Below are 26,239 nucleotides of genomic sequence, written 5' to 3'. Positions count from 1 at the left end.
GAAAAGGTAAAAATATTTATAAGTTCAGATATTTGATCTCTCTCTTATAAAGAGAAATAAGATGCTGTCTAGCTTTGGAAAGATGGTGGCGGTGAGATGGATTAACAATGGCACAACATTCCATATAATTACAAATAAAAAAATAAATTAAAAAGGGATCAATCTTTCCATGGAGTCCATGAAGGACATTTAAAAAGAGATGGCTTGGCCCCCACAATATGTACTGCCACAGTTCCGAAGCTTAATTAGAAGTAGCAAGTGCAATTCGCGTGCAAAAATTATTTCAAATTATTATGCATAGTTCTCTATCTGAAAAGGTGGCGAATGGTGAGAGAGAAGCAAAGCACCCAGCTGTGGAATTTTTTGGTGGGACGAAGGATGCGAGAAACTAGAGACCGGAAGCAGGACAAGATGGTCATGTAGTGCGATTGTCTGCATGTTTGCCACGTGCAACACTACATTTCACAGATGGAGTAGTTTTTTTTTTTAATAAAAACCGTATTTCATATCACTCTAACATAAGCACAACCTATCAAACGTATATATGGAGAGAAAAAAAAAAATGACGAATATCAATAATCATAAACAATCTTAAAAACAGGGAGCATGTCATTAATATACGTATTTTTTCATATTGTTTGTATTAATTTGTTCTTTCATGTTTTGTGTTCTCGGCCTCTGGCATCTACCAATACCCACCACCTTCTGATTTCTGACATGTTAGGTATAATTGAGGGGGGTGAACAGTTGGGTGTGGAGTAATCCGAAAGTTGGAATGAAAGATTTATTGACTATTCTCGTAAAGAGATCTGGTAACAAAAACTTGGCCGAAACTTTTGAAGTTTGAATCCACCAGTCATATCGGGGTGTGGTGCACAACTCAACTCACAAGGGAAAATAATAAAATAAAAAAAAGAACAGAGATTGTCCATCCGTTTCGGAGCAATTTGAGGCTGGTCAGGCTCCTCATTATTCTCCCCCGGCGACCGCTGTACTGTCCCAGCTTAGACCAGATCCTATTTTGCGAGCCATTAGAAAAAGAAATAAAAGGGAAGACACAAAGGGGAAAAAAAAAAGGTCAAAAAAACAAACAAATGTTAGATATCCTCTCATGTCTCCCTAGATACCATGAGATAATGATGTCTTGTTGAAGCAGAGGCCATCATGAGTTTCCCTTCACGTAATCCATAATAGAGAAGGGGGAGAGAGAGCTTGGGGGGTTAGCCAAGGAAATTAGAAGGAACACTAGTGAGGTGGGAAGGAAGATTGTTCAGGTATGGCCATATGAGTACTTTATTCTTGGTTTTTATTTCTTTCTTTTATATTTTTAAAGAAAAAGTTAGCCATGCTGCTCTGGAGAAGGTTTGGTGGGCTTTTTGACGTTTCGAGATGCAGATGGATGGGATGGTGTTATAGCTGAACTTTTTTATATCAAGACACGGATGTATGGTAGAGTGATAGTTTTCTTTTTTTTGAGAAAATATGATGTTGTTTTGTCACTAGGTTGGTGGTGGTGGAGTCTAGCTTTTGTCTTGAGCTTTCGCTTTGGTGCAGTGTGTTGTAGAGTGAGGTTCCTAGAGCTTCTCCTTCCATGATCTGTTGCCTCTGGAGGTACCTGACAGCCTGCTGAGCCTTTAACTTTTCTCTGCTTCTCTGGTCTCTCTTCTTCTTTCTGGTGTGTGTTGTGTCATCTCTATCATAAAAACACCTACCAGTAGGCACTTGACTGAGCCTGCTCTTTCTATGTTTATTTCTTCCTGCCTAGCAAGATTTGATTTGGTCTTTGGAATTAAATGAAGCTTTCTAGTTCATTATGCTGCATTAATTAAAGAGCTCTGCTACAACTCTTTTTGTTCTTAAAGTGCCCATCAATATCAGACCCTTTCTGTGTTTTTTTTTTCTTTTCTGGTGCTTTGTCTTAAATATGAAGCGGTTCTCTTCTTGCCTAAATCTCTCTTATTGATGTTTACTTCTGGCATAGATCTCTTTTCTTGATGTTTATATGGAGCAGTTTTAGTTTCCCCTTCCCCACAACTGTGTTGAATTATATACCAGTAGAACTTGTGCCTTCTCTCTAGAGCATACATCGACCAAATTCCTGCTGGTATATGTTGTGAAATCTTGTGCTGTCGCCAGGACAAGTCTCTCCTTTAAATTATTAATGTTTTAATTCATCACCATCATCTTCATTTTTTTCAAGTACAAATACAGACTCGAGATCCATTTCTTTTGAGTGAACTCATTAATCAAGGTCTTCCTATATTTTCCCTTGTTCTTCCAGGTGCCTGGAGCCTTTTTCTTAGAAAAAAAATGGTTTATCTTTAGTTATAGATCTTAGCTCTGCTGTTTGAGATCTCAAGCCTCACATGAGATTTTTCTTTTTCTTTGCAGGTCTAATGGCCAAAGATAATTATGGATCTCCAAAGGTCCATCTAGATTCAAGAAGGAAGCGTTTAACTTATATATTAGGTGTAAGTGGTCTCTGTGTTCTTTTCTACATCCTTGGGGCTTGGCAAAACTCCGCTGTACCCAAATCCAGTGGCGATGTGTCCAACAAAATTGAGTGTGGCTCTGTCAATCCATTGTCCGATCCCCATTCCACCGCCGTGCCATCGTTCTCATCATCAAATGCCGCCCTCGACTTCGAAGCCCGCCACCGGCCGGACCTCGATGAAACGGCGGCAACGGTCGAGAAATTTCATCCCTGCCCCCTGAACTTCAGTGAGTACACTCCTTGCCAGGACCGAACGAGGGGGAGGAGGTTCGAAAGAGAAATGCTGATATACCGAGAGCGCCATTGTCCTGGAAAGGAGGAGCTTATCAGATGCTTAATCCCTGCACCACCGAACTATAAGACACCATTTAAGTGGCCTCAGAGCAGAGACTATGCTTGGTTTGACAACATTCCTCACAAGGAGCTCAGTATTGAGAAGGCTGTCCAAAATTGGGTTATAGTGGAGGGTGACCGGTTCAGATTCCCTGGTGGTGGAACAATGTTCCCACGAGGTGCCGATGCTTATATTGATGATATAAATGCTCTTCTCTCTTTAACTGATGGTAGCATCAGAACTGCAATTGACACAGGCTGTGGAGTAAGTTTAGCATCCCTTTGCTTTCTGGTTTTCTGAGATTGAGAGTATGATTTCATCGTATAAAAATGTGGATATATGAGATGTGTTGTTATGTTTGGATATTGGAGGTTGCTAGCTTCGGAGCTTATCTTCTGAAGAGGGATGTCATCACAATGTCATTTGCACCAAGGGATACACATGAGGCTCAGGTGCAATTTGCTCTGGAGCGAGGAGTTCCAGCAATGATCGGAGTGATCGGATCGCAGCGGATGCCATATCCAGCACGGGCTTTCGACATGGCTCATTGTTCGCGGTGTCTTATCCCATGGTTTAAGAATGGTAAGCAACCATGATGCCAAGTTATTGCAATGAGATGCGATACATGTCTTGAGTAGAGCTTAATGCTAAAATTCTGAAAAGCCTGATAGATCTTTATGGTGCTATCCGAAGCCACTCACAGGTCACAGCTAATCCCTAAATCAATAAAATGTAATTAGTCTTCACCTTTTCTATTCCATCCTTCATGGGCTGTTTTTTTTCTGTCTTTACATAAGTAATTTGAGCAAGAGACACTCACTTAAAAAACAAAGCAAAAAAATCACTTTGATCGATGTTGTTGTTAATTATTTTTCCAACATAACTAGTTGAAAAATTTGAAAATACAGTATGTTAGAAGTCCGTAGCCATAATCTCAGGCCTTATCCCGTCAATTTAAAGTTAGCTATATGAATCCTATTTAGAGCCACCTGCATCGTCATCGTCGTTCTTATTCTTCTTCTTATTATTGCTATCTAAATCCCTTATGTTATTTTCACTATGTTGGAAATGCGTTACCATTTTGGTGTGAAATTTTAGGAGAAGTTGGTCCGCACAATATTAAATGTATGTGCTAATCTTTTTTTTCAGATGGTCTTTACCTAATCGAGGTCGACCGGGTTTTAAGACCAGGAGGCTACTGGATTCTGTCGGGTCCTCCAATCCATTGGAAGAAGTACTACAAAGGTTGGGAGAGAACCCAAGATGATCTGAAGCACGAGCAAGATTCAATCGAGGATGTGGCGAAGCGCCTATGCTGGAAGAAAATAATAGAGAAGGATGATCTTGCAATTTGGCAAAAGCCGATCAACCACATAGAATGCATTCAGAGTCGCGAGATCCATAAAACACCACACATCTGCAAGAATGACAATTCTGATGCTGCCTGGTATGAAACGTATTGCAGTAGATGACATGATTTAACTCTCTTACGACATTGATTGACTTGGAAACATTTGCATTGCCGTGGACTAATTGTATATATAGGTACAAGAAATTGGAGGTTTGTATAACACCATTACCAGAGGTGAATAATGAGGAAGAAGTTGCTGGTGGAGAGCTGGAGAAATGGCCTTATCGGGCATTTGCTGTCCCGCCAAGAATAAGCAGGGGTTCAATTCCAGGGGTCGCTGCCAAGAACTTTGAAGAGGACAACCAGATGTGGAAAGAGCGGGTGACACACTATAAACGTATTGTTCCTCCTCTGCTTCAGGGCCGATATCGGAATGTGATGGACATGAATGCAAACTTGGGAGGTTTTGCAGCGGCACTGATAAAGTACCCGGTGTGGGTGATGAATGTCGTCCCTATCAGTTCAGACCGAGACACACTCGGTGTCATTTACGAGCGGGGTTTCATTGGCACATACCAAGACTGGTGTGAGGCTTTCTCGACGTATCCAAGATCTTATGATCTCCTCCATGCCGACGGTGTGTTCAGCGCCTATCAGGACAGGTAAACAGAAAGGGTTCTCTGTTGTTCAGAAGTTCCCCGAGTCTTTTGTGATACCCACAGCTGAGCTGTGTTATACTCAAATTTTGCCTTAAACTACAGCTCATACCATTTTACCTTTTGCTGCATTGAAAGTGGTTTTCTCTTATTTCATAATTCCTTCATCACAATGAATTATATATATATATATATGTGTGTGTGTGTGTGTGTGTGTGTGTCTGACATTTTGTTTTCCATAGGTAGTCGAAATGTTCTAAACTTGCAATTAAGTGATCTGACTTAGGCTATTTTGGTTAGTCTAGTAGGCAGGAAAAATAAAAAAACATGGCATCTTCACTAAAAGATTCGAAATGGAGCTTTTTTTCTGGATGAAAAAAATTTAGAGCCAAACACAATCATCATGCCATCCATAGATCTGGATTGCATCTTTCCTGATATGGCTCCCATGAATTTTAATCTATCACCACTTTGTGATTATTCTGTAGAGTGTAGTGTTCAGTAAGATACTCATATGAGGTTGCTCCGGTATCAGATAAAATTCATTGTTTCAGTATGTCATTAATTTTGCACTTGAAGATGCCTTATTTCAGGGACCCAAGAAAACTAAAATGTCAGGTTATTTTAGTTTAGTTAAAAGTTATCAAGATATCTGTTTAAGTTGCACATTCTTGAGCAGAAAAAGTACTGCAGTTGTAGCCAAAATGAGGTTATATTTGGTTTTCATTTTTTATGTTAATCTTGATTCTTTACTAACCATGATTTCCACCAGTATCCAAGCTCACTGAATGGAATGGCTTGCAGGTGCGACATCACATACATTCTCTTGGAGATGGATAGGATATTGAGGCCAGAGGGGACAGTGATAATCCGGGACATAGTGGAGGTCCTCACAAAGGTAAAGGCAATAACAGATGGGATGAGATGGAAAAGCCAGATCCTGGACCATGAAAGTGGACCCTTCAACCCTGAAAAAATCCTTGTGGCTGTTAAGACATACTGGACTGCTGAAGCCTCCAAACATGACTGACTAAACTTTTTTTGTGTTGCAATATCTCATCGCCCCCGTCTTTCACTTTTGCTTGAAGCATCTGATTCTTTCTGACCCTGTCCTGAGAGGAGTTGCTAGGCTTGATGGTTATGGGTTGGTTGGTGTTATATTTTTTTGGTGACAGAAGGAGTTGCTTTCTAATTGCAATATTTAGAGAGGGGAGTGGGGGGAAGGGAATGTAATGGTATTATGATTGGTCTTAAATCAATTATTGAAATTATCATCTTTGAATTGAGAGTTGTATTTATTTGTCTGCATTCAACCATCAATTCAGAATAGATTCAATTTGTATTGTCAACCATCCTTTCTGGTTTATTTGCAGCAGTCTTTGCCTTGAAGTGTGAATAGGAAAACTTATAGATGATGCTACTCGTTTCTGCTGCCATCTTTTATGATGTATGTGCTCATCTCTATAGCACAATATCCATCCCCCTGCAGTAGAACTTGGAAAGGCAGTTATAAAAATGCCGAGTTTCGTAGCTTGGAGAGCAATGCTTTCCCTTTTATTCAAAAGAAATATGTTTTTTTTTTCTCTAGCACATAAAAGAAATACTTTTTTATTTCAATAATAATGAAGAATTCCACTTCCTCCAAAGAGCATGCAACTAGATTTTTTTTTTTTGAAAAATTACAAAGAGAATTTCACGTTCTCCATGTAGGCATGCACGCTTGGGGGAGAGGGTAACTTCTCAAAGCAAGCAGGCAAGACCCCGGTATTCTCATATCTGGAATTATATGTTCAAAGCAAGCAGGTGGGAACTTCTCAAAAAATGAAAAAATAAAGAGGCAAGCAGGCAAGACCCCGTATGTGCTTACTTTTGTTTACACTACAGAAATTAGTCATTCTCAAAGCTAATCTCTATGGTAAGAGCAATTAGACGATTCTGTAGGTCATCCATACTTGTCTATGAAGAACATCGATAAAGATTTTAACATTTGCATACAACCTTTTACTACTAGTGTAAACATAAATCAGCTATTATGATTAATTCCATCTACTAATAGGCTACAAGGAGGAAAGTAATACTTGACAGGAATTCTTTCTAACATAATTAAAAATTAAATTGTTAGCTATACTCAGTCTAAACACTTCTAAGTGCCTACAATTCTTGTTGAAAATCTAGTCAGACATTATGTGAACGATAAGCTTGCGCTGTTGTTGCAATAATGACTCTAACGTGCTGCTATTGCGTTCACTGGCCTTGGTCAATCGAGTGCAAGAGTAATGACATATTGACGCAAGAGAGGCCTGGGAATTTGGCACGCAGACCTCAACCAGTTTTTTTTTTCTCTCTCTTTTGGGTGTGTGTGGGTGAAACAGACCTCAACCTGTTGAACAATAGAAGCTCAAACGGTTTCAAGATCTTGCCAACCAAATCAGGGGAGGAGGAGGAGGAGGAGGACGAAGATGATGAAGAAGAAAGAAGACTATCTAGCCTCACAAACTCACAATAGAGTTAGTGTCATAAAGATTGAAGCAAACCCAGAAAGCATCAGTAGAAGAAACCCACAATATGCGACGTGTGAGTGCATAGATGGGAAAACAAGGGGTAAAAAAGACAGCAGCATCCATGGCTTAATGCCTCTCAAGTTTGTTGGGCGCCCATCTTGATAGAGAGTTTACTCGAGAAGCAAGATAATAACCAAAAGCAGTTGAGTGTGCAGTCTCTGATGACAGAGACTTGAGCATCTAGAATTTATTTCCGGAAACAGTTATTCCAAATTAATTCCATTCTTTACAAAGTTCAACCATCATCATACTTCTCGCATTTGGCGAATATCTCACTATTCCTCCTCATTCACAGCACCAGTTTGCGTCACAAATGATTGCAACATTCACAATAGTTATCCAATGCTCCCCGTGGCGGCAGGAATAGGGTTTAATTTTGCCCCTCGCACTGTCCCACGTCCATCTTGCATGGGATGGATGCACTTCACGGGCTCTTAAATGCAGGCCCCTCACCCACCCCGTCCACAACCTACTGCAATTACAAATTTATAGTAAGTTGTGATCTAAACCATCTTTCAGATTGTGAATTCACAAAAATATGGATCAAGATAATTATAATATAGATAGGTCTTCCTACATTCTTTATCTAGAAAATCATCATAGATTCTTTAGAGTAAGGATATACATTTTCTTTTGATGTACGTTTTTTTTTTGGCGTATTGGGTGTCTCATATGGCCCTTGAATAGATATATCCACTCACATTAGCCATCAACTGATCTCGAAGATAATTTTGTAATACAGAAAAGGTTAATTTGCCGCAACTTAGATCTGCTATAATTAATAAAAAAGGAAGTCACCTAGCTAGCTGCTCTATCAGCCACTGAATATATGCTTTGCCACATTAGATGTACCTTTCCTTTTCCTTCAGTTGGTTGTGTTCCACAACAACAAAAAAAAAATTATATCATAAAGCGGGGTCATTAACCCTATCACAGCAAAGTTCTACTTCAAGACTCATTAGTTTCTTGAAATAAGTAAACTATAGGGAAATAAATGGTTTCTTCATTGAAAAAGAAACCGATTATGTTCACTTATCAAGAAACTACTTCTCAAAAATGCAACCGTACTAATAACTTTGGGTAACAGTTGATTCAAGCTACAACCATATATTACGACAAAAATAAAAAAATTTATTGTAATTGTTGGTTTTTATTAGGATAATTCATGAAAACCATACGAATAATCAGCAAGATAGTTGGGGATCTTTGGATGGAAATGGGCCACCAAACATCCGGAAATAGTGCTAGATGTTGCTATCTTTGTGCAATCACTACGGATCATATATACATACACTAGCATTGATTGCAAACAGACATCCACTGAAACTGCATGAAGAAGCCAACAATCCTCAGCCTACATTTCAAGAGATGCAAGTGAGCGTTAGTAAGTCTTCTCGCTCCAAAATGAGTGCAATTCATTGGTGGTAACAACATGATGCAGCTATCTCAATCGCATCCAAACCTCGCTTTGATTTAGTGGATATCATGATAAAAGAGGGAAATAAAACGCCTCTTTTATGCAACATGACATAAAGAGAAGCATCCCCGCTTTCTCTTTTTTCTTTTTCTCGGTAAATTCTCTATTTTAGAAAGCAAAAGCTACACTCAACCAGCATTAGCATAGTGGATGCGATGCCGCTCTACCAATTATATTGTCCACTAATGGGGGAGGGCCACGGCTCAAGTGCTGTTTACATCCAACCATTGCAACCTCTAGACTCCTCTATTTGCCCATTAAATCATGACTGAGATGTTGAAAAAGAAAAAGCAATGGATTCCTTTTCAAACAGGCTACATAGGTAAATCTTCGGTACCTATATAGGATCAAGAAGCTCAAATAATACTTTTTGGCCAGTTTTTCTGGATGAGATTCTGAGTTGTTACAAATGGTATCAAAGCAGATTCAATCCATAACCTATGCAAACTAAGAGACACTGCAGCACGGGTTCATTAAGGCTGACCACGAACCAGTCGTAGTGCTTGTGATTAGATTTAAATGGATTTAAATCCTTAGCCTGGGAAGGACATTAGGACTTAAATAGAAAGAGTATTTGAAGACGAGTGCAGGTGTGTGTTTTATCCTATATCGGCTATTCGCTGGGTAGATTTTAAGTATTTATACAAACTTAAGGAAGTTAAATAATATCTTCTAGCTAGCCTTTTCGGATAAGATTTTAGATTGTTACAAGATCAATCTTTATTGTATAGGATTTTTTAAATTTCAAATTCAATATTTTATCAAAATGTTATATAAGACCTCCTCTTATTACTATTTATAATTCGATCAAGAAAATATAATAATTGCAGATAGACTCTTCTTTTTAAGATCACAGAGTTCTCAACCCTAAATTTATTTCATTGCTATATCTTTTAATATACTATTTAGTAATCCCAGCAATGGATTCACTTACTGGCTTTTATGAAAAAAAGGAGGGTTGGGTTTCCATTGCTCTAAACAAGTTAGTCCAACTTCAGGAAATATGTAGCTTACTCAAGTGATATATATTGAAGATTCTACTTTAGTCAACAATATGTGATCTTACTTGACTGGCAAAGTCTCTTTGTCATTGTATTAATTACCTACAATCAGATCTTTCCTTCATTAGGATTTAGGAAAGCAAGGGTATTTGATGAGGGCTGTGCTCATTTTTAGTTGGCTTTCTACGAAAATAAAAGGACTCTAATTGTGAACCAAACCCAACATAGGGATCCGAATTTCAACTATAGGTTTAGTAGGAGACTAGATTAGGAATCTAAACCATTTGCTATAATGGTATTGCACATCATTGTATTTTTGCTTGAAAGAGTACATATAATATTTTGCAATGTTCTCCTAGGCATAGTTAATTTGGAATGTAGATGAAATAAGGATAAAGGATTTTATCTAAAATTTATTTTGATAGTCAAAAATAGGAGCGACATGCATAATCCCCTGCCATTTGGTCATGTACAGATGTTATGAAGATTAATCTTTCCATAACTATTCTAAATGGAGCTATCCTAGCCATTTAGTTCCCACCTAATTCTTGAAACAAGCAAAAACATCCCTGTTAAAAAAAAAAAGTAACCACAAAGGAATGAGCACATTTGCCTTCTTAACCAAAAAGCAACCAGAATGCTGTCAACTATTATACTGATTAAGTTAGGATAAAATCACTTTATGCAAATACAAATTAAGATTTATCCCATTTTAATGTGGAGTTAACTATATTAGTTAGGGATAGAAACAATTATACTAGATGATATGGCCCGGATTTGGCGCCTACTAAAATCACGATTGCTAGCTTGGTCGACCAGTGTTGAGTGACATGGGACGCGTGCAATCAACGCTTGAATGAACCTCCAAGCGATTAGCGCGGGCAGTTATAACTCGATGTGATCTCAGGGCGGTAGATGAAAAAGGGTATAACAGCTTGTCTGATAACACATAACTGGATCGTAATGAACTCTCGCCTCTCTCTATATAAATCAGAACCATAAGGTTGGGCTTTGGACCGCGACACTAGGATATTCTATTCTTTTTCCAAACTAAGCTCTAGATCTGGATTGAAGAAACATGCTGCATTTTTATTATCATTGTAAGATGACATAGAAATTAAATTTATGGTTGACTAGATTGTGCCAATTTATTCTCGATATTGCCATACAATGGAGTTTTTCCCATCTTTAATAAGGAATCACTAATATATAAAAAATTATAAATAACTTCTAGGTTTATATTGATGGCATTTTTTACTATTGTATCCATGTAATCTCCTATATAAGTGGGAGTAGGTTGAGGCTGAGCAAGAGAAAAAATTAGAAGAGATCATGATAGCAGTCAATCCTCCGATTAATCCAATCATTTTCAAGATTCACTATAAAATTATTTCGAATCGTGGAAGCCAAATGTTCTTTCAATAAATACAATCAATCTAAGCCCACTTTACCTTTTTTATTTTTTCCGTCTCTCCCTTCTTATGTATGTTCCTTTTAGGGTTCTTTTTCTTTCCTAACATGTTTTTTTTTTTGCTCCATTAGCACAAAGTTATCTATTGATCTACAAAGTTGTAAGAAAAAACATTTTATTCTGAGAAAATTAAAGAAGAATAACTTATTACAATCTATTAAAAGCTACCAATCTTACAAAGGATAGAAGTCATTATAAGTTTCCAAGCGTGAAAGGATCCAAATCCCATGTTTCCATATATGCTGAAATAAACTCTCCTTAATCCCCCCTTGTCTCTCATATTACAAATTAAGAAATTATGAGAAAAATTTGCAGACATAAAAGGAATCTTAGCTAACGTAATGCCTTAAAAAGACAAAAGCACGAAGGCGCCCGTACACAAATTATCGTCATCATCAATCTTCTTTTATCTCTTCCGAAGAAATGAAGAAATCAAAAGAGAAAAGAAAAAAAAAAAAGCCAATAAAATCTTCAAGCCCTAAAGCATCCAGCCAAGTGGTGGTGGTGGTGGTGGGCGGCGGCGGCGGTGTCGCGGTCGATGATGCCCTGAACGTGGCGGAAGTGATCGACGCCACAGGGGATGGTGATGGCGCCCTTGTGCTCGAACCCGTACTCCTTCTCGGCCTGGTCGAGCAGCCCCACGAAGAGCGGGTGCTTCAAGTAGTCCACCGGCACCACGAACCGCTCCTGCTCCTCCCCCTCCTGGCCCACTCTTATCCCCATCCACCCCTTCCTCATCGGAGCCATCGCCGCCGGAAGACTCATCCCCTTCTCGTGCCCGTGCCCGTGCCCGTGGCTCAGGTGGGGCATGTGGAAGTGAAAGCTCAGCAAACGCTGATGGTGGTTATGATGATGATGTTGTTTGTGTATATCTTCACCTCTCATCGACAAAAGAGAGAGAAAAAGAAAAAAAAAAAAGGAAACCAAGAAGGGCAAGGAAAGGTTGGAGTTCTTGTGCAGGGAAGAGAGTCAGGGTTTAGAGAGAGAAGGGCCAAGGATCGGAGCTGGAGATGGAAAGGCGGAAGAGCGTGAGAGAGGAGTTGCAGAGGGACGTGGGGACGTTAGACATGGTCCTCCTCCTTTTTTTTTCTTTTGAGATGATGTTTCCGATGATAGCCGGCAGAGGAATACGAAGCTCGTCAGGTCTCCGAGAGATGGCTATATAACGTAGGGGGTTGGGTGAATCTTAGGTTTATACCAGATGGATAAGAATAGTGGGAATAGGGATAAGGACGCAGTCCATCAGATTAGGTAAGAAGACTTGCCGTCTTTGATTTTGTTTTTTCCTTCTTGAAGAAGTTCTACCGTGCCTGTTGCGTTTGTGCTTCGTTGCTCTCAGGTTAAGCTTCGGGGCTTTCTCGAACTAGGGTTTGGAATTTGGATTTGGAAACTGTGAAAAGTTATGATGCTGCTGAATGGAATAAGGCCGCCTCGCATCAGCCTTCCTTCGCGTGTTCGTTCTCCGCAACGTTCGGAAAACGAAAGTGGAACGAATATAAGCCCTGTTAAATGACACGTGCCAGAGAAGCGTGTGCAAGGTCTACACGTCGTTAGGAAGCAGCCGCCGTGTGGGACCGTTGCCACAATCGTTGCCGCGTGTAGCGACCCACCAGCTTAGCGGCACATCGGATCCAACTAAAATTTATGTCAAATTCTCACCCTCTAGAAATGGCATCTCTCCATTAAAACCTTGCATTTCTTATAGAGGTTGACTTGGAAGGTCGGCAGAACATGCCGTCAAATGAGGAGGGTGCAATTTCGATCATTACCATTGCTGATTTTAAAAAAATACATCGAGTTGACGGTAACTATTTGTAATAGGATTAGTTGAGAAAGGATGACCGAGACTATCTCTATATTCCAACTCAACTGACAGTATCCACTCAAACTTCTCTTTTCTTCCCCCTCCTCAAACTAATATCTTCAACGTAGGTGGAAGCATAATTCATGAAGTACCAAGTTGCAACACATATCTAGTAGCACTGTGCATCACCAACAGGAGATTACCAATTCCTTGACAACCAATGGGTACAAGTTCATCATGACCTTCATTATAAGAAAACTTCTGCCCAAAGAAGTATCAGCTCGCGAGAGAGAATCGATCTCAATAAATTACAGATAACACAAGTACATGATAGAATTTTCGTGAAAATGCCATCAGCAAAAAGTATCAACCACATAATAACAACTTAAATCCATAAGAAATCTGTTGTTGAAAATGCGAGAGAGTATGTATAGGACAACATAACGTTTAAGACAACATAAAACTTACATTAGCCCAATAATATAAATCATCGAAGTTACTTGACACCATCCATCTGAAAGAAATATCGAGTTCCCGCTCGTATATCAACCTTTTAGATAGTTCCATGCCTCAAGTCCCTTAATTCTTGCGAACCTAGGTCTCAAACATGCATGATTTCTTCATTCATTTGCATAGAAGATTTAGCCCAGACCATAAGGTGAGATAAGGAAAATTATAGACTCTGAGAAGTCTACCTTCAAACAAATTAGATCATCATGGCATTTTTTTTTCTAGGAAGCAAAAAACAATTTGGCTGACATTATGGTGCTATTTGACAGAGCCCTTGCTCTCAATTCATACTATTACCTTTTGGGTTATCCAGAAGCTTATTAATGTAAATTAATTTAGTATTTTTTGCTATTACTAATGATGATTTTGTATTGAATGATGACTAAACGGCACTTTTTTAACTACCCAATATTATACGTATGTGTAACACAACAAGGCCCCTTGATTTGTTTTTTTCGAGCAATACGGTGGTGCCTTAGAAATCATTATCCAAAATCATTATAGTAAAAATGACCCTGTTTATGTTTTTACCTGAAGATCGTTTAAATCACAATACAAACCTTTTAATCTGTGGTATATAACTGCTTATCCTGCATGAGTGCTTCTTTAATTACTTGGAACAAAGGATTCAAGAAGGAACAATTAGAAGGCCAAAGTTGACACATGAAGGAACCTATGGATCAGCGGGGAACGCCCGATAGGAGGCAATCAATGGTGTCACTTCCTGAAGAGCTTCCAACTCCCAAAGGATTGCAATGTGAGGACGATCAAAGCCAAGTTTGATGAAGGAATTCTGTACGTGGTAGTGCCAAAGCCAATGGCTGAAGACCATTCATCAGAATAAAGCAATGGTCATGAATACGATGAAAAAGGTGTCAATAAGACGAAAGAAGACACCCCGGCAGGTGGTGCAGCCAAAAGCAATGTTCATGCGGGATATAAATTAAGGAGCCATAAAAGAGAGACATAACAAATGTAACATGTGTCATTGATGTAAAAGCATTCTACATGAATTAAATGCCAAGACCATTGTTAATAAAAACAATATTTCAATCTTTAAGACATAAGCCAGAACTAAAGATTCTGTTTTCACTATATTGGATGCCATCAGGTTTGTCTGACTTTCCATAGCTACCTTGTCCCCAAAACTTAATTGGACCAGGATTAGAATCATAGACCCCTGCTTCCACCAATGTCGGCATTTATCATAAATGGCCTATTATTAGCAAGGACGATCTCTATTTTGTCGTTCTCATCCTTAGCACCTAGATCTATAGAACGGAAAGTTGGTGCAAGGAAGAAGGCATGCTAATGATGAAAAAAGCTGTCATTAGACGTCCTTGACCCCACTTGCACGTCCATAAAGTTGGTGAGAACCTGATTTGCTGTTAACAGATCGTCCTCACTCTTGCGTAGCTTTCTCATGACCTATGCCGATATTATGTTCGCTACTGCTCCATTATTGGGTAGTCAAACGTGCGAGCATCAATAGACGAGGGTTTGACGTACTTACCTATCTTCTTTATTGGCTTCTGAAAGATGATTCGTGCTATTTAGAGATTGTATCCACCAACTATAGTCTCATGTTTCTGCATATACTTGTCCTAGATTCTTCATCTGCGAGGATCACTGAACATTCTCCTTGTTATTCAACATTTCTTTCCATGCATGTCGGTTGGTCGGCCCCAGTTTTTTGTTAAAAAAAATTGAAGTTCTTCAGGTAATGACTTGAACCGGACTGCCCTGCTACTATTTTCTCTAGCTCCCAAGCTCTCGAGGGGATCAAGTTTTTGTGCTTGAGGCACCGGTGATAGCGCTTCAACTCGGGAGTAGATCAGTTCATGAGCCGGATGGCTCGCCCGGCCCGTTCAAGCCTGAAACCTTTTGGATGGGATTTGGCCCTGGGCTGGGCCTGACATATAAGCTCTCGGGCAAACAGGCTAGACTACGGTTTAGATCTTGAAGTCTCGCCTGAGCCTGGACCGGCCCGGAGTTTAAAACCATGCCAAAGGCCCATAGCCCATCCCGAACTATAGGTGATGCCCAGATTATATATACTCTGCCATAGGCCCATAGCCCAGCCCAAACTATAGGTGACGGGGTTTAAACTATGAGCTGGTTGGTGAGTTCGTGGTCTATTCCCGATCTGCCGGTTCGCTAGGAATCAGACGGCTAGGGTTCTCGTGTCCTCGGTCGAAGAGCCGAACGGGGGAACGGGACGACTCCTCTCATCCGCCGCTTCCAGGAAGAACCGCTTCTCCTCCTCCGTCGCTGCTGTCTCCCCTTCAACCACAGCTTGTGGCCTGGGAAAGGTGAGATCCCTCTCCTAACTTTTTGATGGATTAATTTATCTCCCCGTCCGCCCGCTCCGCTACAACCGCCCTCTGCCGCCATGATTCTATCTCCTCGATCCCGCCTCCCCGGTTCGCATGTACTCCGCGACGCTTGCCGCCCGCCAGAGACTCCCGGCCGCCGCCAGCTCCCTCTGCGATAAGCTTCTTTGGTAACAGCAGCGGCGCTCCTCTGGCAGCGCGCTTAGGGTTCCGGCAGCGCGGCGGCGATAAGCTTCTTTTGTAATGCCGCTGCCAATTCCTCCTTGTCGAATTACTCGAAGATTTGTGCTTCTGTTCCTATGTTTGTTCCCCGGATTCGGTTCGCCTGCCTTTCTTGCTTTCGCTTCTCGGAAAGGTCGGATTTCTTGTGATTTGTATTTAATCTGATGGTTGCGGTTTGTGCCATTGGCGATTGGAGGAGGACGTAGGGTTGGATTTCGATCCTTCTCCCTCCGATGCCTCTATCTTTGCTCCTTTTTTTTAAATTTTTTGGCTCGATTTTTTCGTGTTTTCATGGCTTTTCGCTCCGTGGGCGCCATCTTCTGGTCCTTCGCGGGCTGAACAGTACCAACGCGTGCGGCAGCGGCGGCAGAGGGAGACGGGGTGGCGACGCCGCCAAAGGGAGGGTTGAAGTTGAAGGAGATGGGAAGTTTCGACATTAATGGCGGTGGTGGAGGTGCGAAGAAACCAGACTCGAAACCGAAATAGGATCGGAGGGAGATGTGAAACGTTTGTTGCTATATATATGTTTGTGTGTATATGTATTAGATTCAGTTAGGTCTGAGTTACGATATATATTGATCATGGACCGTTGGACTTAGATCCAACGGTCATTGGTTTGGTTCGCTAAGCCACCTCGTGTTGTCTTTTTCCCATGCTACCTCTGACTCTTCTCCGCTGACTTCAGTTTCTAGTGCTGTTCTTCTCCTTTGCCGTTCCGCGTTCTGGGGTTTTAGCGAAGCGCCATCACTTGATCGCCGAGTAATTTGATAATGGGTGCGTAATCCATAGGAAAAAAATTTTCTACCATCTTTTCTTTAGAGTAGATGCTTAAAGATCTTTTTTGGCCGATTTTTCCAATAAAAAATCGCTCTGTGATCTTTTTCTTTTTTTTGTTTTGTTTTGTTCTTTGGTTGCAGAAAGAGTCGGAGAGAAGTCTCGCAAAGAGAAGAGGAAAGAAGCTCGATTGGCGAAGCAGAAGAACCGATTCCTCTCGTGGGTTCACCACCAGGTTATCAAATCTCTCTTTCGCTCTCTCTAGATTTTTTACTTTTATTCATAATCAACGGTAAAAATTTGAAGAAATCCCCAGTGGAATAAGATTCTTTGGGTTCAGAGTGGTAAAAGGGAAGAGAGTAACTTGTTGAAATGTCTTCGTTGTTTTTAGTTTCAAAGTGGTAAAAAGGGAATTTTTCAAAAGTTTTACTTAAATTGGTATCAAAAAGTTTGAAATTTTTAGAAATATCCGATGGATTTCTGATCTTAGTGGGGATTTTATGGGTTCAGGGAGGTAAAACGAAGAAGAAAGCATCCTTGGATTCGAAACCACAAACTGAAGATGTGGTTTTGGAGAAGAAATCCAAGAAGAAGTTAGAATCTTTGAAGAAGAGGAAGGGGGGTTCAGAGGGTAAATTGAAGACCAAATTCCAAGAGTTTTTGGAGATGGAGACGGGGAAGGGTATGGTTAGTGCTGAAGATGATCTGGAAATGGAGAGGAGGCTGGCGAAGAAGCTCAAGGTGAAGAATGGGAAGCTACGTGGTCCTGATGACGAATTAAATATACTTTTAGAGGGGGCCCCATCATTTCCGGACTCCATGGTAGGCGACGACACAGATATAGATGATGAAGCAGAAGAAGATTATGGTAATGGAAAGGAGAGTGTGTCAGATTGTGGTAATGGAAAGGAGAGTGTGTTAACAGGCAAGAAGAAGCACAAGAGAAAGAAGTCATCTGTCTCCTCACTGAAGCAGCTAGAGGGTGAGGTTGCTGTGGAAGTGCCGATGGAGGATACTGAGATGGATAGTGGGGATGCTGAGCAGCTTGATACATCTGATGAAAAAGAACCACATGTGGAAGAAACTGCAGTTGATTCACGCGTGAAGTATGTGGCTCCTCACTTGCGAGCTCAAGCAAATGCGGAATCAGAAGAGCTCTCTCAGGTTCGTCGTAGAGTGAGAGGTAAGAGTTCAATTATATCTTAAGGTGGAGTAAAGGTGATTATTTTCTGTGGAACTCTGGTTTCTCAGGTATGTGGAGTCTTGTTGATATCCAAATCTATTTAACTAATTACTTGTTTTCAGGACTTCTGAATAGGCTTTCTGAATCAAATGTGGAGTCAATTACAGAAGAAATGGCTACACTCTTTCGAGTAATAATATTAATTTTATGTCTTGCTATTTCTTTTGGGCTTTATAATATTGTTAACTCTCTTTGTGACTTATTTGGAGCTGACATTTTCCCAGTCAGTTTCTCGCAGTGTTGGTTGCCAAATAATTGGACAGGAGATTGTAGCATCTTGTTCTGGAGGGCCTCGTAGCAATGAACAGTTAAGTCCCTTTTTTCTTGATTTCAAGCTCAGTTGGCACCACATTCTAGGTTATTAATCTATTTACATGTGATTTTCAAAATGCTACTGGTTTTTATTTTGCAGTGAAAGTGATATGTCTTGTCATAAATAGATGAAAATTAAAAAATAGTTCCTTGTCATATACTGAAGCGGTATAAGGAGGTATCAGAGTGTCGTGGAGAATTAAGTAAGCATAAGAGAGTCTCACTGACAACTTGTTGACCAAGACAAATCATATTATTCCTTTCTTAAAGACCAACATGCGAAAGATCTTTATATTATCCATCTTTCCTACACCCTATAGATGTCATATGAACCTACTCCCTTCTGATATCATCAAAAGAAAGGGATCTAGTCCTATGACACCTTCCTTCAAGAGTGTGGTTGCATCTTCTCACAAACAGACTAGTTAGGTGCTAGTTAAGGTGTTAGTTACGTATCAATCCTAAATGACCTTAGCAAAATTGCTTGGTTTGTATCATGAGGAATGTTTGCACCTGATCACCCATTCTAAGAGCAAGTTAAAGGGTTAATGCTTGTTGATTGTTGTATGTGGTATGTTCTTAATTGTAAAATTGTGGTAAGATCAAACTTTGAAAATGTCTCCCTTTTGGAGATAATAGAGTGTAATAGTTATGTCTTTCTGTTTTTATATTTCTGGATTTCTCGTTCAACTCTTGCTAAAATGTTCTGGCCATTTTTAATCAGCATTGAGCTTTCTTTTTCACCCTCTTTTTCTTTTATATCCACTTTTATCTGCTCTTATGTCAAAGTCTATATTGGTAAAACTGCTTGCCTTTTGGTTTTTCAAATATTATCTGCTTTACTACTGTAGTATAATTCTAAACCTTTCTGTCTATGTAGGTATGCTGCTGTTTTTGCAACTTTTGTTGCAGGTTTGGCATGCTTAGTTGGGATTGATTTCAGTGCGAAGCTCCTTTCTTCTCTTGCTAAATCATTTGAGGTATGATTGGGAGTCTAAAATGAGACCAAGAGAAACTAGCGGCAGCAACCATGATTTTAGGCATCCATAGCTTCAGTATATTTATTGTATAAATATTTGATGGGCTTGTAGTCACTGGGAAAGATACTTTTCTCTTTCTTTATGCCTTTGACTGGTCATCTTCTGTAGCAGTTGTCCATCCCTATATTTGGCTTCGTGGTTAGATTCCTTTGATCCATGATTTGATCCACGAATGTCATTAACCATCAGTTCTGTTCATTGAAGATATTATATTGCATTATATGCTTTCAGTACAGTGTATCACTGGCTTTTCTTCTAATTGACATTTTCGTTCTGTTTTAGGATGAATACTTGAAGGAGGATGGCCTATCTTTGCGTAATCTTACATTACTACTGTCATATATGTGCATCTTTGATGTTTGTGCCAGGTTAGTACTATTGACAATTGAGATGCATGAATGGCTTCTAAGCTTGTAGTCTCCTATAACTTTCTGAGAAGATCTGAAATATTGTCCTTAAATTTTTAAACCTTTTACTATTTGCATGTAAGTATGTGCTTGAAAAAGCAAATTACGTGGTTTGGGCTTGTATGTAGGAATTTGGATATTCTACAGAGTATCTACATAAAGATGCAAGATTCCAATGATTCCATTCACTTCATTATGTTTTTTTTTTTTTGTCTCTGTGTGTGTGTGTTTGTTTATGGTTAGGATTTTTTCTAGCATTCCTGATGAGCTGTGGTGTGTAAATAGCATGAATAAGTTGTGATGTATAGGAGAGAGTTTTTACTAGAGGAATTTGGCAGATAATGGTCCATCTATTCAATAAGGTCATTCGTAGGCTAAACTTCAAAATTCAAATAGATTGGTTTGGTGGGTACCCATAATCATTCATATCTGGTGTTTATGTTTTGTTGCGCATTATGATTGTATTGATTTGTTTCTCTATGAGTCCAGGTGGTTCATGTGTTCAATGCATAAATTTACCATTTTTTGTTGTCTGATTTGCAGCGATCTCATATATGATCTCCTCTCCATGTTGACAAAGCGCTTGACAGAGTTGGATGTGTCCACTATCTTGACAATTCTACAATGTATATCTTTTCCATTTTTTTCTTATTAATTTATATTTTTATGATCAATGTAAACCAATTTTATTGTAAACTGGCAAGTCCTAGATCATGAAACTCAAAATTGCTCTGGCTCATTTTTACACCTTTTATTTATGAAAGCAGGTTGTGGGATGAAGCTGAGGAGTGATGATCCCACTGCTATGAAAGATTTCGTCCTTGGAATTCAGAATAGAGTGAATGAGCTGAAATCTCTCTCTGAGAGAAAAGAAAATGGGAAATCAAATATAAACAGTAAAAGAGTAAGCTGACATACTTTCTTCCTAAATTATCTTGTTTTGAACATGCTTCTGATTTTTGGGGATCAATTCTCCTTGCAGATGGAATTCATGCTTGAGACGATATGTGATATAAAAAACAACAAGAAAAGGCCAAACGAAGCTACTGCTCATCATATACGGATGAAAAAATGGCTACAAAAGGTCGTTCATATTACTTATATGTTACTCTTTTCCCCTTTATATATTCTTATGCAAATATAACAAATAATTTTTTCCCTTTATGCATTACCTAGTTTATTTAATAATTTAGTTAAGTCATCAACAGCTAAAAGTAAGAAAATTTTACTATTTTGACATCTTGTTTCCACTGTATATTCTTGTTGCTGAAGCCAGTTGAACTTTTAACATCATAAATCTTCACATCTTTTTATTTGTATGATAATTTTATGCAACTCAGAATAAGGTGGCTTTGCCAGTTTTGTAGCTTCTGCTTGAATTCCATATTATGCTATATATATCATCATGCTATTGCAGTATCCTCCATCAGTTGCTGATGACTAAAAAACTTCTGCAGTTAAGAGCAGAGGATGTTGTCCTCCGTGGGCTCAAATGGAGCAAATTGCTTGATCCTGATAAGAAAGGTCAATGGTGGTTGTCAGGAGATGTTGCACCCTCAACAGATAATGTTGAAGACGTGGCAATGACAATTAACAAAGAAGTTCTAGAGGCACAAAAGTTGGTACATCTCGCGGCTGCACAAAGGATGAACACTGACTTAAGGAGAGCAATTTTTTGTATTATCATGAGTGGGGAAGATTATATAGATGCTTTTGAGAAGCTTCTGAGGCTGGATTTATCTGGGAAGCAGGTATCGATTCTGCACCACTCTTTCATGCTTTGTTTGTGGTTTCACCTACAGTTTGCTTACATTTCAATTTTCCTAATGAATTGTAGGATAGAGAAATAATGAGGGTACTTGTTGATTGCTGTTTGCAAGAAAAGGTGTTTAACAAGTATTACACTGTCTTGGCTTCCAAATTATGTAGCCATGACAAAAATCACAAGTTCAGCTTGCAGGTGGGTACATTCAGCTTTTCCTTATAAAGTCATGTTTGGTTTTTCCCAAAATCTGTCCAAATGCGAATACTCTTTGGCCTGAATGAGGGCCTATTTTTCAGTTTGATTGAAGATAGTATTATAAAATAAGATAATATTGTCCATGTATTAGGGATTTAGGGTCTGGACTACCAGTATCTTTACTATTTTCTGTGAACCATTTTATCCTAATTGTTGATGACTATATCATGTTTTTGAATTCATTTTCATATATGTCTGAATCTGGCCTTAGCAGCGGTAGACGGTAGTTTAAGGATGGCAATGGGTTGGTTTTAGGCCATTATCCATATGGGGCGGGTTGCATATAAATCTTTTTTTTTTTGGCCTCAGTGAGGGGATTTGTGAAGAGTTATATATATCTGGTCAGATTCGGGGTCGGTTTTACCATTATCCATACCCACCCCAGATCTACTATGTGAGGTAAAACCCATCCCATTAGTGTCAAGCCGGGTACCCGATGGAGCAAAGTAAATTGCCACCCTTACAACACTGGGGTACTTCCTCCAAATATTACCAGTCACCTGACCACATTTGAAATTGTAGAACTAGGAAATCATTAATAATTCTAGGTAGTTTGAAACCCTAGATTCAGGGTTTTCTGCTCTTTGAATATCAACATCCATGACAGGTGATGGTCAGAATCTCATTCTCTCCTCCCACCCTCCCTTTCTCTCTCTTTCTCTGCTCTCTTGTCCCCTTGCTTGCTGCTAAAGCTGCCAACCACATAAAGTAGCCCAACTAGCCCCAACACGACCATATTCTCAAACACAAGCTCTAAAAGGCACGCCTTGGTTGGGCTTGGCTTGACCATGTCAGGCTAGGTCTGCTGTGGATTGACTGAATCTTGTATCGGGCCTGGGCTGACCTCTAACCTTACTCTTCAAGCAGCTGGAGTTGCATCCCTATTGAAAGGCTACTCATAAAAGTTGCAAATCAGACTGTATCTTCTGTGGCAGAGAAGATTCATAGAGCATAAGGCAGTCTTGTGCATTAAGAATTGTTTATTCTTGCTTAAAATCAGGCAGAAAGCATGGGACGTGCAGGACCTATGGGGGCCTTGGAGAAGGAAATGGCTGAAGAAGTCCCAGTGCTGGGAGATATGACTGGAGAGGAATAACAGGATATTTAGGAAGTCAAAGTCTTCCATGATGGACATGCTTAGAAGAATCAAGAGAATATTGAGATCATGGTTACTTCTAGTTCCGGAGGAGGCTAGAGCTGTCCCGTTGTTTTGTAAGCTGATTAGAGTTAGAAGGGGCTGAGGCTGGAGGTGTTGGGGGTTTCTTAGACTGTATCTGAATTTTGATCAATAAAATAGTTTAGTCACCTTGTGTCTGTAACTTTACTCAAAAACAAAAAATAGCAAATTACAATTTTTTTGTTTGACTAAATTTTAGCCCCATGTCTTCCAGTGTTTTCCTCCATGCCTATGATTAGATCTAGCCCGTTCTCTGGCCGTAAATTTAGCACTACATCATCTGTAAGGAACTTTCATTTGGTAGTGTACTTTGAATATTCTTGCTTAGCACAAAAGACATCTGTTAGGGGGTCGACTCTTGGTTCATCCTACTGTCAAAGGTCATTATCATCTGCTTATGTATAAGGAATGTCATAAGTTGTAATGGAATTTTTTTGTTGAATTATATAATTGGGATATGATCTGCATAATATTTTATTCTCCCTATTGAGCCATCACATTTTACTTTCTCATCAGGAATCATGATTGTTTCATTCTCAGAAGTGATAATCATGCTTTGCCATTTGTTGCCAAAATTAACCATATGTACCTCTAGGTATAATGCCATGGATTTGCTGTAGAGAATTTTAATGGTGTCTTTGGTCCAAAATGCTTGTCTTGATGTAATCCAACTAAAGAAATTCATCATTTATATGCCAAGAGAAGAGAAGATAATTTTAAGTAATTAAGTGTATATGTAAGTTTATGTCTACTGGCTACTTATAATTTTGTTGGATCATTTATGAATTCCTGTTTGTATGAGATGTATCCTTACCAGGACATCGGTATTTGCAAGTTCTGGATTACGTCATTATATTGTTGAGCTCTGTTTGTTGACTTCTTCTTTTTTTTAAAAAAAATTAGTTTTCAGATGTTTTCCAAATTTCATCATGTTTCTGAACTTGCCTTTTTTAATGTAAATTTCAGTATTGCTTATGGGATCACTTCAAGGAACTCGAATCAATGGAGTTAAACCGCTCCATGAACCTTGCAAAATTTGTTGCAGAGATGCTTTCCACCTTCTTGCTCTCCCTGGCTATTTTGAAGACTGTAGATCTGACAAACCCTGCACAGCTGACACCTAAAAGGATCATGCATCTCCGAATGCTCTTTGAGGCTGTTTTTGAGAACTCCGATGCCCTTGTCTGGAACATCTTCACTCGTATAGCTGGACTCCCGGAGCTTGAAATGCTGCGGAGCAGCCTTGTGTTCTTCATCAAGCAGTATGTTGTTGCTGCAAACTCGGGAAAATCCATTGCTGGCAAATTCAAGATTGCGAAGAAAGCACTTGATAATGTGGCTGGGGTCCTCATGTAATTTTTTTCAAGTTAGGTTGACTGTTCTCTCTTCCTTTTCCTCTTCGTTGGTGTGTTTAGTTGTTCCAATTTTGATTTTCCTGAGAGGCTATGCAAGTCAACTTGCATGAGTGCTGCTGATTGCCGCCGAACAGTTTCAGTGTAACAGATGACTGTAGGAAGGAAATTTCTGAAGATTTTAGCTGTGGCTACGGAAGATTTGCTATGCATGCAAAATTGAAACGAACTTTAAATGTTGAAAATTGGGACTTCTGAAGAAAAATGAGAGGCTAAATTCAATCAGGTTTCATTTACTATGAAAGAAAATTAACCAGAAACCAAAATGGAGGTCCTAATTGTACTTGTTCTCAAAGGTACGATTCACCAATCCGGTTTATGATGATCATGGTCGCACCAATAGCAATGATCGGTAAACACAGATTAGGGGCTCACAAATTTGAAGTACTGTAATTTGGGTTGCAGAAGATACAAGCCCTTCATGAAGCTGCTCCCATGTCTTGGCGTGTCATTTCAATACATGTTTGCAGCACGTAGGACATTCCTCTTCAAATTCCAATTATGTCGAGAGAATGGAATTGTCTCCAGGCCTGTCGTCATCCTTGACGCAGCAGCGATATCTGGTATATCAGATGGAATCTCCATTTGAAAATTTCAGCAGTGAAATTTCTCCTACTCAAGATAGGTGAGTGAGAACTCAGGTGGTTGTAGCATATGAGTTGGGTCTTTACTCCGGACAGATGCATAAATGTACAAAAGGAGTACATAGATCAATCATTCTTTTGTGTGAAAAAAGGAATATGATGTTGCATGTAATTTCTTCATGGACATCGATGGGTGTAATGGGTACCTTGCTGCTTTATAAGCAGGCAACTAAAAGGATATGGCTGCAAACATGCTCAGGTATATGGAAAATTCAATAATAAGATCAGAAGGGAAGACTTCGTGCAATTTGAGATGGAATATCACAATAAAAAAAATCCCAATCCCATAACTGAATATAATTTACTTCCACAATAGAATTTAATGTCACCTGTATCCAAAAAAAAAAATGTTGTCACCAGAAAGTTACCCATAGGAAGAAGAACATAGTAGATCATAGAGGCATACGGATGCTTCAACGACCTCCAAAAAAAATACTAAACAAATAACGTCGTGTGACTCATAGGAAGCAGATCCAATTTGCCGCATTACTAAAAAGAACAAAACCAAAGTTCTAAAGGGGACGTTGGCGCAACCACAACTCCAGACAAAGATATCTGCCAGAAGGGAAAGCCGAACTTTTTATCAGATCCAGTGTCTTGGTTCCACGGACAAGATCAAAACCGAAACCAGAAATGCCATTCAAGGAAGTGAGTCCTATAACACATAATGCTATTTGTCAAAAGTCCAAAAAAAAAAAATGTTCATTCAACAAGGTTATGAGACAAACTAACTTGCATGCCTCAGCAGGAACGTCAGCGAAGTAGGTTTCAATAAGCACATTCAAACCAGAGTGATGATTCTCGTTCTGAAAAGGCCTTGGTAAATGCTTCCAATTGGTGAGCATCCAGATCCATTACAAGGATCGGCTCCAAAAATCACCAAATAATAATAATAGTAATAACAATATGAAACACAATGATTTTGATCCTTACAACCTGAACACACAATATGCAATTTCAATTAAGTCTGTTATTTGCTCTTAGATAAATTAAAGC

General features: G+C 39.4%; 3 protein-coding genes across 11 annotated transcripts; 2 read left to right on the top strand and 1 right to left on the bottom strand.

Annotated features, from left to right (window-relative positions):
• Positions 1–1,065: 1,065 nt before the first annotated feature.
• Positions 1,066–6,129, top strand: LOC103712189 (probable methyltransferase PMT17). 6 transcript variants are annotated; one of them, XM_039126581.1, is made up of 7 exons: positions 1,066–1,274; positions 1,504–1,611; positions 2,392–3,092; positions 3,200–3,410; positions 3,978–4,275; positions 4,374–4,841; positions 5,640–6,129. In XM_039126581.1, the coding sequence occupies exons 3-7, from the start codon at positions 2,397–2,399 to the stop codon at positions 5,863–5,865; spliced, it is 1,899 nt and encodes a 632-aa protein (XP_038982509.1). In that variant the 5' UTR covers positions 1,066–1,274; positions 1,504–1,611; positions 2,392–2,396; the 3' UTR covers positions 5,866–6,129. The 6 variants fall into 6 exon arrangements, with proteins under 6 accessions (XP_038982509.1, XP_008796868.1, XP_008796869.1 ...); XM_008798646.4 differs by lacking the exon at positions 1,504–1,611; XM_008798647.4 differs by lacking the exon at positions 1,066–1,274 and having other exon boundaries at positions 1,403–1,611.
• A 5,430-nt stretch (positions 6,130–11,559) lies between these two features.
• LOC103712188 (auxin-responsive protein SAUR32-like) lies at positions 11,560–12,812 on the bottom strand. The gene has a single exon (XM_008798645.4). It carries the CDS (start codon positions 12,228–12,230, stop codon positions 11,817–11,819), a length of 414 nt encoding a protein of 137 aa, XP_008796867.2. The 5' UTR covers positions 12,231–12,812; the 3' UTR covers positions 11,560–11,816.
• A 2,985-nt stretch (positions 12,813–15,797) lies between these two features.
• Positions 15,798–24,757, top strand: LOC103712186 (nucleolar MIF4G domain-containing protein 1). 4 transcript variants are annotated; one of them, XM_008798642.4, is made up of 14 exons: positions 15,798–15,971; positions 16,900–16,988; positions 17,132–17,223; positions 17,499–18,171; positions 18,294–18,361; positions 18,456–18,538; positions 19,424–19,523; positions 19,866–19,951; positions 20,534–20,616; positions 20,758–20,894; positions 20,973–21,074; positions 21,448–21,741; positions 21,828–21,950; positions 24,154–24,757. In XM_008798642.4, the coding sequence occupies exons 2-14, from the start codon at positions 16,985–16,987 to the stop codon at positions 24,541–24,543; spliced, it is 2,235 nt and encodes a 744-aa protein (XP_008796864.2). In that variant the 5' UTR covers positions 15,798–15,971; positions 16,900–16,984; the 3' UTR covers positions 24,544–24,757. The 4 variants fall into 4 exon arrangements, with proteins under 4 accessions (XP_008796864.2, XP_038982507.1, XP_008796861.2 ...); XM_039126579.1 differs by having other exon boundaries at positions 15,798–16,232; XM_008798639.4 differs by having other exon boundaries at positions 15,798–16,988.
• Positions 24,758–26,239: the final 1,482 nt, after the last annotated feature.

Source organism: Phoenix dactylifera, chromosome 5 (assembly GCF_009389715.1).
Source record: "Phoenix dactylifera cultivar Barhee BC4 chromosome 5, palm_55x_up_171113_PBpolish2nd_filt_p, whole genome shotgun sequence".
In the NCBI taxonomy this organism is placed as follows: Eukaryota; Viridiplantae; Streptophyta; class Magnoliopsida; order Arecales; family Arecaceae; genus Phoenix; species Phoenix dactylifera.
The sequence above is the reverse complement of the archived record's forward strand: the minus strand, read 5'-3'. Positions and strand labels throughout refer to the sequence as shown.

Coding starts and splice junctions, on each gene's coding strand:
- LOC103712186 (XM_008798642.4), top strand. Junction 17,224..17,498: donor TCTCGTGGGTTCACCACCAG/GTTATCAAATCT, acceptor TTATGGGTTCAG/GGAGGTAAAACGAAGAAGAA. Junction 21,951..24,153: donor ATCACAAGTTCAGCTTGCAG/GTGGGTACATTC, acceptor TGTAAATTTCAG/TATTGCTTATGGGATCACTT.
- LOC103712189 (XM_008798646.4), top strand. CDS start 2,397: ATGGCCAAAGATAATTATGGATCTCCAAAGGTCCATCTAGATTCAAGA. Junction 3,093..3,199: donor CAATTGACACAGGCTGTGGA/GTAAGTTTAGCA, acceptor TGGATATTGGAG/GTTGCTAGCTTCGGAGCTTA. Junction 4,842..5,639: donor TTCAGCGCCTATCAGGACAG/GTAAACAGAAAG, acceptor AATGGCTTGCAG/GTGCGACATCACATACATTC.
- LOC103712188 (XM_008798645.4), bottom strand. CDS start 12,230: ATGAGAGGTGAAGATATACACAAACAACATCATCATCATAACCACCAT.